The sequence below is a fragment of the Chelonia mydas genome, chromosome 24 (genome assembly GCF_015237465.2).
Source record: "Chelonia mydas isolate rCheMyd1 chromosome 24, rCheMyd1.pri.v2, whole genome shotgun sequence".
In the NCBI taxonomy this organism is placed as follows: domain Eukaryota; kingdom Metazoa; phylum Chordata; order Testudines; family Cheloniidae; genus Chelonia; species Chelonia mydas.
In genome coordinates, this window is record NC_051264.2 from 18,519,214 (window position 1) to 18,534,412 (window position 15,199).

At 70.6% G+C, this 15,199-nt stretch overlaps 1 protein-coding gene across 2 annotated transcripts in view; it reads left to right on the forward strand.

The window, feature by feature from the left end:
* GRIK5 (glutamate ionotropic receptor kainate type subunit 5) overlaps window positions 1-15,199 on the forward strand; it is a 35,071-nt gene that overhangs the window by 17,298 nt on the left and 2,574 nt on the right. Inside the window, exons 9-17 of one of the 2 annotated variants that reach the window (XM_037883304.2) lie at window positions 1,345-1,497; window positions 1,611-1,715; window positions 2,560-2,667; window positions 2,877-3,083; window positions 6,347-6,460; window positions 6,694-6,803; window positions 7,138-7,311; window positions 7,690-7,855; window positions 8,439-8,664. In XM_037883304.2, coding sequence (XP_037739232.1) covers window positions 1,345-1,497; window positions 1,611-1,715; window positions 2,560-2,667; window positions 2,877-3,083; window positions 6,347-6,460; window positions 6,694-6,803; window positions 7,138-7,311; window positions 7,690-7,855; window positions 8,439-8,664 — 1,363 coding nt within the window. The remainder of the gene's footprint in view (window positions 1-1,344; window positions 1,498-1,610; window positions 1,716-2,559; window positions 2,668-2,876; window positions 3,084-6,346; window positions 6,461-6,693; window positions 6,804-7,137; window positions 7,312-7,689; window positions 7,856-8,438; window positions 8,665-15,199) is intronic. The other variant, XM_043535512.1, reaches the window with a different exon arrangement.

Sequence of the window (15,199 nt, forward strand, 5' to 3'; positions counted from 1 at the left end):
GGGGCGCTGGGGGAAGGAATTGGGGGTGCTGTGGGAGGGGTTTGGGCTCTGGGGGAGGGGTTTGGGCGCTGGGGAAGGAATTGGGGGTGCTGTGGGAGGGGTTTGGGCGCTGGGGAAGGAATTGGGCGTGCTGTGGGAGGGGTTTGGGCTCTGGGGGAGGGGTTTGGGCGCTGGGGAAGGAATTGGGGGTGCTGTGGGAGGGGTTTGGGCGCTGGGGGAAGGAATTGGGGGTGCTGTGGGAGGAGTTGGGCCGCTGGGGGAAGGAATTGGGGGTGCTGTGGGAGGGGTTTGGGCGCTGGGGGAGGGGTTGGGGCGCAGGGGGAAGGAATTGGGGGTGCTGTGGGAGGGGTTTGGGCGCTGTGGGAGGGGTTGGGGCGCTGGGGAAGGAATTGGGGGTGCTGTGGGAGGGGTTTGGGCGCTGTGGGAGGGGTTGGGGCTCTGGGGGAGGGGTTGGGGCTCTGGGGGAAGGAATTGGGGGTGCTGTGGGAGGGGTTTGGGCGCTGGGGGAGGGGTTGGGGCGCTGGGGAAGGAATTGGGGGTGCTGTGGGAGGGGTTTGGGCTCTGGGGGAGGGGTTGGGGCGCTGGGGGAAGGAATTGGGCGTGCTGTGGGAGGGGTTTGGGCGCTGGGGAAGGAATTGGGGGCGCTGTGGGAGGGGTTTGGGCGCTGTGGGAGGGGTTTGGGCTCTGGGGGAGGGGTTGGGGCTCTGGGGGAAGGAATTGGGGGTGCTGTGGGAGGGGTTAGGCCGCTGGGGGAAGGAATTGGGGGTGCTGTGGGAGGGGTTTGGGCTCTGGGGGAGGGGTTGGGGCGCTGGGGGAAGGAATTGGGCGTGCTGTGGGAGGGGTTGGGGTGCTGGGGAAGGAATTGGGGGTGCTGTGGGAGGGGTTTGGGCTCTGGGGGAGGGGTTGGGGCTCTGGGGGAAGGAATTGGGGGTGCTGTGGGAGGGGTTTGGGCTCTGGGGGAGGGGTTGGGGCGCTGGGGGAAGGAATTGGGGGCTCTGGGGGAGGGGTTTGGGCTCTGGGGGAGGGGTTGGGGCGCTGGGGGAAGTAATTGGGGGTGCTGTGGGAGGGGTTTGGGCTCTGGGGGAGGGGTTAGGCCGCTGGGGAAGGAATTGGGGGTGCTGTGGGAGGGGTTTGGGCTCTGGGGGAGGGGTTAGGCCGCTGGGGGAAGGAATTGGGGGTGCTGTGGGAGGGGTTTGGGCTCTGGGGGAGGGGTTGGGGCGCTGGGGGAAGGAATTGGGGGTGCTGTGGGAGGGGTTTGGGCGCTGGGGGAGGGGTTGGGGCGCTGGGGGCCCCCGGACGTTAAGGGGGAAGGTCTGACGGGTCTGTGGGTCCCCGGCCCCCCAGCTCTCGGCGGCCCTGCTGTTCGACGCGGTGCACGTGGTGGTGGGGGCCGTGCGGGAGCTGAACCGCAGCCAGGAGATCGGGGTCCGGCCGCTGGCCTGCACCTCCGCCAGCATCTGGCAGCACGGCACCAGCCTCATGAACTACCTGCGCATGGTGAGTGCCCCGCCCCGCCCCGGCGGGCGTTCACTCTGGAGCCTACTGACCCCAGCCCCTTCGTCCACTCACTTGGCCCTTCTCTCTGTCTGCCCCGGCCGCGCCCCGGCCAGGTAGAGTACGACGGGCTGACGGGGCGCGTGGAGTTCAACAGCAAGGGGCAACGAACCAACTACACCCTGCGTATCCTGGAGAAGTCGCGGAACGGGCACCGCGAGGTGAGACCCCCCCGGCCCCCCCAAACCCCCAGCCCGCCCTGGAGCCCCCAAACCCCCAGCCCGCCCTGGAGCCCCATGCCCTCCAATGTCCCCAGCACCCCCTGACCCCCCCCATCTCCATGGCCCCCGGCACCACCGGACACCCCAGCCTCCCTATATCCCTGGCACCCCCCATCTTCCCACAGCCCCCCCCAGACAGGCCCCTCCTCAACCCCCCAGGACCAGCCCCATGGCCCCTCCAGCCCCTTCATCCCCCCATCAGCCCCATGGGTCTCTGCACTCTCGCCCGGCTCTGGGGCCGTTCCTGGGGACCCCTTCACTGCGCCAGCCCCCTGGGGGTCACTGTCACTAGGGTCAGCCCCTCGGCTTCCCCGCCCCCTGGGGCCGACCCTCAGAGCCTGCAGCGAGGCCCCCTGGGTGGGACATTGTGGGAGACTCGCACCCCCAACGGGAGCTGTGACCCCCCCGGACGCTGCAGTGACTCAGCCAGCGGGGGGACACGGGCGGGTTATTGGGGGTCCGGACACGCCCTGAGTGACACGGAGAACGGAAATTACAGCACAGTCCAGCTGGGGCGGCCCCGACCCCCAAGAGTCCCCATCCAGCAGCATCTCCCCCACTTCCAGCCGCCCCTCTTATCAACCCCCCTGCCCCCCCAGCCCTTCGTCCCCCAGCTGCTCCCCCGGCCGGCACCACATGGGGAAACTGAGGCACACACAGTAGTCATCCAAAATATGACAAATTCCCTCTTCGTCACCCCCCACCCCGCTGAGCCCCACGGCCCCCCAGCTGCCCAGCCCCATGGCGCCCTCCCGCTCCCGCCCAGCCTGTGCCCTCCCTGCAGATCGGCGTGTGGCACTCCAACAAGACGCTGGCCATGGACGCCTCCACGCTGGCCACGGACGCCTCCGAGAGCCTGGCGAACAAGACCCTCATTGTCACCACCATCCTGGTGAGCCTGGCGGGGGGGGCCTGCACGGGAAGCCCAAGAGTGGGGCGGGGGCTGCCTCCGGATTACCTGGGGCACCGCTGGGGGGAAGCTCGCAGCGCCGCAAGGCTCTGCTGGGGGGCAGCTTGCAGGGCACGGCTGGGGGGAAGCTCGCAGCACTGCAGGGCACTGCTGGGGAAGCTCGCAGCCGGCACTCACCCCCTGCCCCGCAGGAGAACCCCTATGTGATGCGCAGGGCCGGGGCCCAGGCCCCGGGGGGCGCCGAGGGGCTGTACGAGGGGTTCTGCGTCGACATGCTGCACGAACTCGCCGGGATCCTCAAGTTCCGCTTCCAGCTGCGGCTGGTGGAGGACGGGCTCTACGGGGCGCCCGAGGCCAACGGCTCCTGGACCGGCATGGTGGGCGAGCTCATCAACCGGGTACGGCCCCGGGGGGGGGGTAAGGGGAGTTCCGGGGGCAGCAGGGCATCAGGGGGCAGAGGGAGGTCTGGGGGGTCAGAGGCAGTGGGGGGACGGGAGGGCAGAGGGGTTTCGGGGGGGCAGCGGGGGGTTGGGCAGTGGGGGGACGGGGGCAGCAGGGGGGGAGCGTGGGGCAGGGGGGTGTCGGGTGCAGCGTGGGCCAGCAGGGGGCAGTGGGGGGACGGGGGCAGCAGGGGGCAGCGTGGGCCAGCAGGGGGCAGTGGGGTACCAGGGGGGCAGTGGGGGGACGGGGGCAGCAGGGGGGGAGCGTGGGGCAGGGGGGTGTCGGGGGCAGCGGGGGCCAGCAGGGGGCAGTGGGGGGACGGGGGCAGCGGGGACCAGCAGGGGGCAGTGGGGTATCAGGGGGGCAGTGGGGGGACGGGGGCAGCAGGGGGGGAGCGTGGGGCAGGGGGGTGTCGGGTGCAATGGGGGCCAGCAGGGGGCAGTGGGGGACGGGGGCAGCGGGGACCAGCAGGGGGCAGTGGGGTATCAGGGGGGCAGTGGGGGGACGGGGGCAGCAGGGGGGGGAGCGTGGGGCAGGGGGGTGTCGGGTGCAGCGTGGGGCAGTGGGGGGACGGGGGCAGCAGGGGGCAGCGAGGGGCAGGGGGGTGTCAGGGGCAGCGGGGGCCAGCTGGCGGCAGTGGGGGGCAGCGGGAGGTTGGGCAGTGGGGGGACGGGGGCAGCAGGGGGCAGCGAGGGGCAGGGGGGTGTCGGGGGCAGCAGGGGGCAGCGTGGGGCAGGGGGGTGTCGGGGGCAGCGGGGGCCAGCAGGGGGCAGTGGGGTATCAGGGGGGCAGTGGGGGGACGGGGGCAGCAGGGGGGGAGCATGGGGCAGGGGGGTGTCGGGTGCAGCGTGGGCCAGCAGGGGGCAGTGGGGGGACGGGGGCAGCAGGGGGCAGCGTGGGGCAGGGGGGTGTCGGGTGCAGCGTGGGGCAGTGGGGGGACGGGGGCAGCAGGGGGCAGCGTGGGGCAGGGGGGTGTCGGGTGCAGCGGGGGCCAGCAGGGGGCAGTGGGGGGACGGGGGCAGCAGGGGGCAGCGAGGGGCAGGGGGGTGTCGGGGGCAGCAGGGGGCAGTGGGGGGACGGGGGCAGCAGGGGGCAGCGAGGGGCAGTGGGGGGACGGGGGCAGCAGGGGGCAGCGTGGGCCAGCAGGGGGCAGTGGGGGGACGGGGGCAGCAGGGGGCAGCGAGGGGCAGTGGGGGGACGGGGGCAGCAGGGGGCAGCGAGGGGCAGGGGGGGACGGGGGCAGCGGGGGCCAGCAGGGGGCAGTGCGGGGACGGGGGCAGCAGGGGGCAGCGTGGGGCAGTGGGGGGACGGGGGCAGCGGGGGCCAGCAGGGGGCAGTGGGGGGACGGGGGCAGCAGGGGGCAGCGTGGGGCAGTGGGGGGACGGGGGCAGCGGGGGCCAGCAGGGGGCAGTGGGGGGACGGGGGCAGCAGGGGGCAGCGAGGGGCAGGGGGGTGTCAGGGGCAGCGGGGGCCAGCTGGGGGCAGTGGGGTATCAGGGGAGGTCTGGGGGGTCAGAGGCAGTGGGGGGACGGGAGGGCAGAGGGGTTTCAGGGGGGCAGTGGGGGGTTGGGCAGTGGGGCGACGTGGGCAGCAGGGGAGGAGCGTGGGGCAGGGGGGTGTCGGGGGCAGCGTGGGCCAGCAGGGGGCAGTGGGGGGACGGGGGCAGCAGGGGGCAGCGTGGGCCAGCAGGGGGCAGCGGGAGGTTGGGCAGTGGGGGGACGGGGGCAGCAGGGGGCAGCGAGGGGCAGTGGGGTGTCGGGTGCAGCGTGGGCCAGCAGGGGGCAGTGGGGGGACGGGGGCAGCAGGGGGCAGCGTGGGGCAGGGGGGTGTCGGGTGCAGCTGGGGCCAGCAGGGGGCAGCGTGGGGCAGGGGGGTGTCGGGTGCAGTGTGGGCCAGCAGGGGCAGCGGGAGGTTGGGCAGTGGGGGGCAGCGGGAGGTTGGGCAGGGGGGGGCAGCGGGAGGTTGGGCAGGGGGGTGTCAGGGGCAGCGGGGGCCAGCTGGGGTCAGTGGGGTATCAGGGGGGCAGTGGGGGGACGGGGGCAGCAGGGGGGGAGCGTGGGGCAGGGGGGTGTCGGGTGCAGCGTGGGGCAGTGGGGGGACGGGGGCAGCAGGGGGCAGCGAGGGGCAGGGGGGTGTCAGGGGCAGCGGGGGCCAGCTGGGGGCAGTGGGGTATCAGGGGAGGTCTGGGGGGTCAGAGGCAGTGGGGGGACGGGAGGGCAGAGGGGTTTCGGGGGGGCAGTGGGGGGTTGGGCAGTGGGGCGACGTGGGCAGCAGGGGAGGAGCGTGGGGCAGGGGGGTGTCGGGGGCAGCGGGGGCCAGCAGGGGGCAGTGGGGGGACGGGGGCAGCAGGGGGGGAGCGTGGGGCAGGGGGGTGTCGGGTGCAGCGTGGGCCAGCAGAGGGCAGTGGGGGGACGGGGGCAGCAGGGGGCAGCGTGGGCCAGCAGGGGGCAGCGGGAGGTTGGGCAGTGGGGGGACGGGGGCTGCAGGGGGGGAGCGTGGGGCAGGGGGGTGTCGGGTGCAGCGTGGGCCAGCAGGGGGCAGTGGGGGGACGGGGGCAGCAGGGGGCAGCGTGGGCCAGCAGGGGGCAGCGGGAGGTTGGGCAGTGGGGGGACGGGGGCTGCAGGGGGGGAGCGTGGGGCAGGGGGGTGTCGGGTGCAGCGGGGACCAGCAGGGGGCAGTGGGGTATCAGGGGGGCAGTGGGGGGACGGGGGCAGCAGGGGGGGAGCGTGGGGCAGGGGGGTGTCGGGTGCAGCGTGGGCCAGCAGGGGGCAGTGGGGGGACGGGGGCAGGAGGGGGCAGCGTGGGCCAGCAGGGGGCAGTGGGGTATCAGGGGGGCAGTGGGGGGACGGGGGCAGCAGGGGGGGAGCGTGGGGCAGGGGGGTGTCGGGTGCAGCGGGGGCCAGCAGGGGGCAGTGGGGTATCAGGGGGGCAGTGGGGGGACGGGGGCAGCAGGGGGGGAGCGTGGGGCAGGGGGGTGTCGGGTGCAGCGTGGGCCAGCAGGGGGCAGTGCGGGGACGGGGGCAGCAGGGGGCAGCGAGGGGCAGGGGGGTGTCGGGGGCAGCGTGGGCCAGCAGGGGGCAGTGGGGGGACGGGGGCAGCAGGGGGCAGCGTGGGCCAGCAGGGGGCAGCGGGAGGTTGGGCAGTGGGGGCGGGGGGCGGCGGAGGTTCGGGGGGGCAGCGGGGCTCGGGGGGCCCCTCTCACCCCCCGCTCTCTCCGCAGAAGGCCGACCTGGCTGTCGCCGCCTTCACCATCACGGCGGAGCGGGAGAAGGTGATCGACTTCTCCAAGCCCTTCATGACCCTGGGGATCAGTATCCTGTACCGGGTGCACATGGTAGGGGCCTGGGGCGCCTGGGGGGTGCAGTCCCGGGGGGAGGCTCGGGGGGGGAGCTCCCCGAGGGAGGGGCCTCGGCCCAGGGCGGAGGGCGGGTCTGTGGGGGGTGCAGTCCCGGGGGGAGGCTCGGGGGGGGAGCTCCCCGAGGGAGGGGCCTCGGCCCAGGGCGGAGGGCGGGTCTGTGGGGGGTGCAGTCCCGGGGGACGCTCAGCCCCCCGTCTCCCCCTCTCCAGGGCCGCAAGCCCGGCTACTTCTCCTTCCTGGACCCCTTCTCCCCGGCCGTCTGGCTCTTCATGCTCCTGGCCTACCTGGCCGTCAGCTGTGTCCTCTTCCTGGCCGCCCGGTAACGCCCCCGCGGGGAGACCATGGGACGAGGGGGGGGCTGGGCTCCGGGGGGGGGGCAGGCCGGGGGGGCTAGGTGGGGGGTGGGCTCTGGCGATGTGGTGGGGAGGGGATGGAGGGATGTGGGGGGGCCGGCAGGGAAGGGGGGACAGGGACTGGGGGGGACAGGGACGGGGTGTCAGGGAGGGGGGCGGCAGGGGCGGGGGGCAGGGATGGGGGAGACAGGGAGGGGGGCAGGGACAGGGGGCGTCAGGGGGCAGGGATTGGGGGGGACAGGGACCGGGGGCAGGGGGCAGGGTGCCCAGCGACCCCCGCTCACTGCCCCTGCCCCCCAGGCTGAGCCCCTACGAGTGGCACAACCCCCACCCCTGCCTGCGGGGGCGCCCCCACGTGCTGGAGAACCACTACACCCTGGGCAACAGCCTCTGGTTCCCCATCGGCGGCTTCATGCAGCAGGGCTCCGAGGTGCTGCCCCGGGCCCTGTCCACGCGCTGCGTCAGCGGGGTCTGGTGAGTGCCGGGCCGGGCTGGGGGGCTCGGGGGCAGCGGGGCTGGAGCCCTGTGCTCTGGGGGGATCTCGGGGGGCAGTGGGGGCTGTTGGGGGGGCTGGAGCCCTGTGCTCTGGGGGGATCTCGGGGGGGCAGTGGGGGATCTGGGAGGGAGTGGGGGCTGTTGGGGGGGCTGGAGCCCGGTGCTTTGGGGGCAGTGGGGGATCTCAGGGGGCAGCAGGGGGGCTCGGGGGGCTGGAGCCCTGGGCTCTGGGGGGCAGCGGGGGTCTCAGGGGGCTGCTCTCTGGGGAGCAGTGGAGGGCAGCAGGGGGTCTCGGGGGGTCCCCTCTCCCGGCCTGGCCCCACAGGGCTGCTCCCTGACCCCCGGGCTCCCCGCCAGGTGGGCTTTCACCCTGATCATCATCTCGTCCTACACGGCCAACCTGGCCGCCTTCCTGACGGTGCAGCGCATGGAGGTCCCCGTGGAGTCGGCCGACGACCTGGCCGACCAGACCAACATCGAGTACGGCACCATCCACGCCGGCTCCACCATGACCTTCTTCCAGGTGAGCCCGCGGCCCCGCTCCCGACCGGCAGCCCCCCAGCTCTGCCCGTGCCCCCCGCTCCCGCCCCGCAGCCCCTGGGCCCCGCCGGGCCCCTCCCTCGTGCCCCGCAGCCCCTGGACCCCCGCTCCCGCCCCGCAGCCCCCGGGCCCCGCCGGGCCCCCGCTCCCGACCGGCAGCCCCCCAGCTCTGCCCGTGCCGCCCCGCAGCCCCTGAGCCCCTGCTCCTGCCCCGCAGCCCCCGGGCCCCGCCGGGCCCCCGCTCCCGCCCCGCAGCCCCTGGGCCCCTCCCTCCTGCCCCGCGGCCCCCCAGCTCTGCCCGTGCCCCCCCTCCTGCCCCACAGCCCCCGACCCCGCTCCCGCCCCGCGGCCCCTGAGCCCCTGCTCCTGCCCCGCAGCCCCCCAGCTCTGCCCATGCCCCCCCTCCCGCCCCGCAGCCCCCGACCCCGCTCCCGCCCCGCGGCCCCTGAGCCCCTCGCTCCCGCCCCACGGCCCCCCAGCTCTGCCCGGCCCCTCCCCCCGCCCCGCGGCCCCCGGCGGCCCAGCCCGGGCTCCCCCCAGCCTGCCGGTGCCCCTCCCTCCGGCAGAACTCCCGGTACCAGACGTACCAGCGGATGTGGGAGTACATGCTGTCCAAGCAGCCCAGCGTCTTCGTGAAGAGCACGGCGGAGGGCGTCGCCCGCGTGCTCAGCTCCCGATACGCCTTCCTGCTGGAGTCCACCATGAACGAGTACCACCGGCGCCGGGACTGCAACCTCACCCAGATCGGGGGGCTGCTGGACACCAAGGGCTACGGCATCGGCATGCCGCTGGGTAGGGGGCCGGGCCGGGGGGGGCTCTTGTCTGGGGGGAGGGACAGGTCAGGGCTGGGGGGGCGTTGGGGGCCGAGGGTGTTCCCCAAACGGGGCTGCTCCCTCCGGAGGACGGGGTGGGGGGCAGAGGCTGGTGTCCCAGGCGGGGCCGTGTGGGCCGGGGGTCTCCCCCCGCGCCTGGAGGACGGGGTGGGGGGCAGAGGCTGGTGTCCCAGGCGGGGCCGTGTGGGCCGGGGGTCTCCCCCAGCGCCCGGAGGACGGGGTGGGGGGCAGAGGCTGGTCTCCCAGATGGGGCCGTGTGGGCCGGGGGTCTCCCCCAGCGCCCGGAGGATGGGGTGGGGGGCAGAGGCTGGTCTCCCAGGCGGGGCCGTGTGGGCCGGGGGTCTCCCCCCGCGCCCCTTGGAGCGGCACCTCCCGGGCGCGGCACAAAGGGCCCCGCCGCCCCCTTGGGCCCTGCTCGCCCTCCAGCTGCTGGGACACTGGGGGTCTCGTGCTGAGCGAGCGCGGCCCTGGGCGGCTCCAGCGCAGGGTCTGGAAGACGGAGCTGGGAGTCCCGGCCCGCCCGGGGCTGCCGGCTTTCCGACGGCGCAGGGTCCCACAGGCCCACGCCGCCCACTGACCCGCGTGCCTGGCACGGGGCCACCTGCCGGGGCCGGCTCTGTCAGAGCTTTAAACCCAGAGCCGAGGAGAGGGGCAGCCTCAGACTCCTTCTCCTGGAGCTGCCCGTCACCCGTCGTGGGGTCCGGCACCGAGCACCTCCCTGGCCAGGAGCGCCCCGGCCTGCTTTAGCCAGACTCCACGTGGACCGGGATCTCCGGCACCCGCCCCGTCCCGACGCACGTCTCCGGGTGCCAAGGAGCAGCGCCAGCCGCGTGGCACTGCCCCCCAGCGCCAGGCCGAAGAAGTCGCACCGGCGTCACTCCCCGCTGAGGGAGACCACGGAGAGAGGGAGACCCGGGCTGGGCCACTCCCAGAACAGACATTGACGGGGTGGCCCCGGGAAGGTGCCCACGGACTCCCCACGGAGGGTGAGCCATGGAGGGGAGACAGGCCTGGCCATGCCTCCCGCCCTCCCAGCACCGTCTCCCCGGAACTGTGACCCACAAGGGCCAGCTCCGGCACCGCAGGACCCTTGGGGACGGGTCCCGGTCCTGGGCAAGCCATCAATGGGGGTGCAGCACAACCGCCGTCTCCCTCATCCTCACGGGGGCCGACCCCACGGCGTCGCTCGCCGCCCGGCACAGGGGCGCTGGCCCAGGAGGGGACGAGCGCGGGTCGGCCCGGGCGACTGGCTGCTCAGGGCCGGCCCAGGGACACGGTGGAGGCCCGTGTGGGTCTCGTAGGATCCACCTGCCGGAATCCGGGCTCAGGATAGAACCGGAGGGGCAGTTTCCGGCTCGAACCAGGATGGGGCCTCCTTCCGGAGAACCACTTCAGGGCCTCGCAGCACCCGGCCTACGGGACGTCCCATCACCACAGCCAGGAGCTGATGCTCCAGGGACGCTCCGGGGGCACATGGGACTTGTACGGCTCAGACGCAGCCCCTCCAATCGTGGCTGCATCAGGGCGTGTCCCAGGGCGGACGCTCACACTGTCCCGGGGTCCCCGGGCGATGTTCTGGAACTGCTCCCCACGAAGCCAGGCAGGACTCTGGGGGAGTCTCCTCTCGGGGAGCAGCCTGTCTGCAGGACACACAGCTCACCCGGCTCCACCTTCCTGGGTCTGACCTCGGAGCATTCAGCCTCCTCTGCCCCTCCCTGCGCTTCCCACAGCGAGTCCGCCCAGGCGGGGTCCTGGGGACGCCAGAGGGTCCTGCCCCCCAACTCCGCAGTCAGACGTGACTCTCAGCCAGCCAGGAAAACAGAAGGTTTATTAGACGACAGGAACATGGTCTAACACAGAGCTTGTAGGTGCAGAGAACAGGACCCCTCAGCTGGGTCCATTTTGGGGGGCAGTGAGCCAGACAACCCCGTCTGCCCTTCACTCCATGTCCCAGCCAGCCCCAAACTGAAACTCCCTCCAGCCCCTCCTCCTCTGGGCTTTGTCCCTTTCCCGGCCCAGGGGGGCACCTGATTCCTTTGTTCTCCAACCCTTTAGCCCTCACCTCGCAGGGGGGAAGGGCCCAGGCCATCAGTGGCCAGGAAACAGGGTGTCGGCCATTCTCTGTGTCCAGATCCCTGCACACACCTGCCCTCTAGGGCTCTGCAAGGATCATACACCCTTACCCCACCCCCTAGACACTTAAGAACTGCCTAGTGGAAACTGAGGCACCCCCACAGAAACATTAAGAACAGTCCCAATTCGTCACATCTCTCCCCCCTTCGAGATCGAACTGAGCAGGGTCACTTTAGCCGGTGACCTGGGGAAGTTCGAAGCCACCAACGTTCCCATGGATGCCCCAGCATCTCTCCCGTTCCTTGGTGGGAGTTACACCAGGCCCTTCCAGTTTCACGCCCTCCCTTAGGTCGGGGGTGGTCGATAGCACTCGCAGGCCGCATGTGGGCAGGTTTCTGCGGCCCGTGCCCTTTGGCCACCCCAAAACCCCAGGGGTCAAACCGAGATCAGGTCTTCTCCCAGCGCTCCAGTCTGGAGGCCTGCAATTCGGGCTCTCTTGGTTAAGAGCCCCCATCTTGACCTTGGCCCCCCTCTGTCCATGTGTCTCTGTCACCCGCCGCTCGGCATCAGCCCCTTTCATTGGATGCAGCCACGTCCGGGCAGAGGGGTCAGGATACACCCCAAAGCGCCACCCAAAGAGATCCGGCTGCAGCTTCTTAAGGGCCTGCCCCACGGCCAGGGATTTCTTCTCTATGGCCAAGTAATTCTGCTCCCGGGGCAGCAGCTTCTTGCTTGGGCACCCAATGGCGTGTCTCCCCCGCTTAGCATCGACCTGCCCAGCCCTGCGTCTGAGGTGTCGGTGAACACTGAAAAGGGCTCGGCACTGTCCGGGTTTACCAGATTTACCAGGCCCTGGATTAGAGCCTGCTTCAGCGCACAGAGAGCCTCTGACACTGCTCGGTCCAGACCACCTCATCTGGCTTCCCCTTCTTGCATAGCCGAGTGAGGGGGGCAGCTAGGGAGCGCAAGTGGGGTACAAACCCATGGTAGTTCCCCACCGTCCCGCTAAAGGCCTGGACCTGTTTCTTGGTCTGGAGAATGGACCAGTCTCTGATCCTCTCCCCCAGCCGTGGGACGGAGGGTGATCTGCAGAGGTCCAGGGCCAGACCCCACATTTCTCCCACCAGCCCCGTAGCAGGGTGACATGACATTGGACCCCTTGGCTGTAAGGACCTTGCTGGGGACCCCCCCTCTGCTGAAGATGGTCAGCAGCACGTCTGCCGAGGCGGAGGGCAGATCCCCCACCCCGGGGTAGCAGGTGGCGAAATCCATCACCACCAGGACGTATTTCTTCCCTGACCCGGTCGCCTTGCTAAGGGGCCCCACTATGTCCAGAGCCCCCTTCCCTGTCGTGGGATCACTTCCCAGCAGCGCCTCTGGACCAGGCAAGCCTGGCTGGCAGCCGACCTGCCCTGCCAGTGTCTCCCCCCGCTCAGCTGGGGTCTCAGCTCCCCCTGTGCTCAGCGCTGCCCTTGCTGTCCCAGTGGGGGTAGGCAGCGAGCTCGCTGCTCTCCTCACTGCATCAGAGCCGGAGTGAGCCCCCTCTCCGGTGTGCAAGGGGGTGGGGAGCATCCCTCTGTCCCACCCAGCCCCAGGGGTCTGGTTACAGGCAGGCAGGTAGCCTGAGCCCAGCCGCTCCTCCCTGCTGCCAGCCAGGTCATCTGCATTTTCACTGACCATTTCCCTCTCCACCGATTGGTTCCCTGGATTCAAATTCAAACCCTTGGCAGTTACAGGAGCAGGGCCTGGATCCTGCCCCAAAGAGACACAGTCACCCCACAACAGGGTCTCGCAGCCGATATCCCAGAGCACCCCAACGACCAGCCAGCCCCACCCCTCCTGGGTCTGCACAGGGATCCAGGCCATAGGCAGGGTGAGGGGCTTCGTCCCTGGGACCCTCACCCAGCTCACACAGCCCCTCAGCATCTGAGGCTGCACCACCCAGGGCCTGACAGTTCTCTCTGTCCCAGGATCTCGCCACCCCAGGAATGTCTCCCCATTGACCATCACCTTCCGCTCCCTCTGGGGGTCCGAGGGGCCCGACCCCAGGGAACTCCACACAGACATATAGGATGGGACCAGGAGTGGGAGCCCGTCCACCTCCCCACCCATCGGGCTGACGGAGTCTATGGTCTTGGGACCCAGCAAGGGAGCTAGACACCGGGGCTTTTCCGCAGGGTCCCCCTGGTTCAGATCTCCAGCCTGCTCAAAGGCAGTGAGGTGGGTATCCACATCCCCCCCTCCTTAACCAGGGGCAGCAATTTAGTCTCGAGGTTCCCTGCGGAGCTGGCCCCCCGGGGTCTATCCCCACTCACCCCTGGGAGGTCCCCTAGGCCTCTCCGCTCCCCACCGCCAGTTCATGCTGCTGCTGCTTCTGCAGCTCTTTCTCGGGCTCTCGCTGTCTCTCACAGTCCTCTTCCTCTCTCGGACTCAGCTCCAATCCCGTCCGTCTCCGATCCCCGGATGGGGAACCCGATCGTGAAGACCCCCGTCTGGTCGGGGACAGGAGTCTTGGGGATGCCTAGCTACTACTCCAGCTGCTCCCAGATCCTGCTATCGCCCCATTTGGGGTCAGGAATCTGTTCCTTAGAGCGGTCATCCTCCTCCAGCTGCACGATGAACTGTGCCTTGGTGAACTTTCCAATGCTCAACCCTCTCTTTCTGCACAGGGTTACAATGTCCTTCTTAAGGAGATGGTGACAGGCCGTCACTCCGCTCTTCCCAAGTTGTTGTGGACTCACAGGCCTGTGTGCTCTCAGCTCCCCACGGTTTCCAGGGAGAACCCCTAGTGTGCCAGCCCTTCTCGAGGTCACCCCCTCTTTGCCAGGGTGGAGTGGCAGACTCCTCCGCCCCTGGGACCGCTCGCTGCAATCCCCCGGGGGACCCTGTTACTGCAAAAATCCTTCTCTCTGGTCACACACTCCCAGGGGTTAACCGCCCCCTGAAACCGTCTCTCTCTGAATCTTCAGCACGCCTGGTCCCCGTCAATCCCCCTTCGTTTTACTGCTCTCCAGTCACTTACTGCAGGAAGCGCCATCCACGGGGTGCAGTAGATCCCACCGCTACCACCAGTTGTCACGGAGTCCCTGGGCGATGCTCTGGAACTGCTCCCCACGAAGCCAGGCAGGACTCTGGGGGAGTCTCCTCTCTGGGAGCAGCCTGTCTGCAGGACACACAGCTCCCCCGGCTTCCACCTTCCTGGGTCTGACCTCGGAGCATTCAGCCTCCTCTGCCCCTCCGGGCGCTTCCCACAGCCAGTCTGCCCAGGTGGGGTCCTGGGGAAGCCAGAGGGTCCTGCCCCCCAATTCCGCAGTCAGACGTGACTCTCAGCCAGCCAGGAAAACAGAAGGTTGATTAGACGACAGGAACATGGTCTAACACAGAGCTTGTAGGTGCAGAGAACAGGACTCCTCAGCTGGGTCCATTTTGGGGGGCAGTGAGCCAGACAACCACGTCTGCCCTTCACTCCATGTCCCCAGCCAGCCCCAAACTGAAACTCTCTCCAGCCCCCCCTCCTCTGGGCTTTGTCCCTTTCCCCACCGGATTCCTTTGTTCTCCAGCCCTTTAGCTCTCACCTTGCAGGGGGGAAGGGCCAGGCCATCACTGGCCAGGAGATCACTGGCCATTTATGTACCCTGGCCCTTTGCTCTCCAACAGTTACACCCCCTTATCCCACCCCCTAGAGACTTAAGAAATGCCTAGGGGAAACTGAGGCACCCTACAGTATTCAGAGGAAACATGAAGAACAGTCCCCTTCGTCACAGATGCTCACTCTGCAGTGGTGGCTGGCCCGGGACCGGTGTCCTCTGACGTTCCCTTTGCAAGGCCCCTTCGATGTCGCTGCTCACTGACAGGACGGGAGCTCCCCTGGGACCCCGCCAGCCCCAGGCCTGCAGGCACCAGAGGAATTAGCGTCACAGCGCTCAGAGTGGCGCGTCTAGCCTGCCGGGCGGTTCAGCCTACGGGCCGGGGTGCGTCAGTCCGTATGGACAATCCGACCGCGACGTTCCCAGGAGCTCTCGCTGCAACTCTGGGATTCCTGGCTAGCACCATCCCCCTGAGGCCGTTTCCCTGCCGGCCTTGCAGAACCGGCTGGGGATCCACTGAGCAGGGCCCCAGTGATCACGCGTGGCCCATTCGCCCGGACACCTGGAATGCCGTTGTCTGGACGGGGGTGTCCCCCAGGTGGACCCAGCTGCGGCCAGGCAGGAAATGCCCCCAGTTCTGCTCATATACAGGACACAGCCTAGGCTCCCTCCCGGACGCCTTCCATCTGCCATGGGGAGGGAGACGTCGCGAGGCCTTCCCCCCCAATTGCCCCATTTCCCACGGCTCTGCTCCGGGCCACGAGGGACAGGGGGTGGGCGATCCTCACAGCCCCGGCTCGACCCGTCCATAGACACGGCGATCAGCCACCCGGC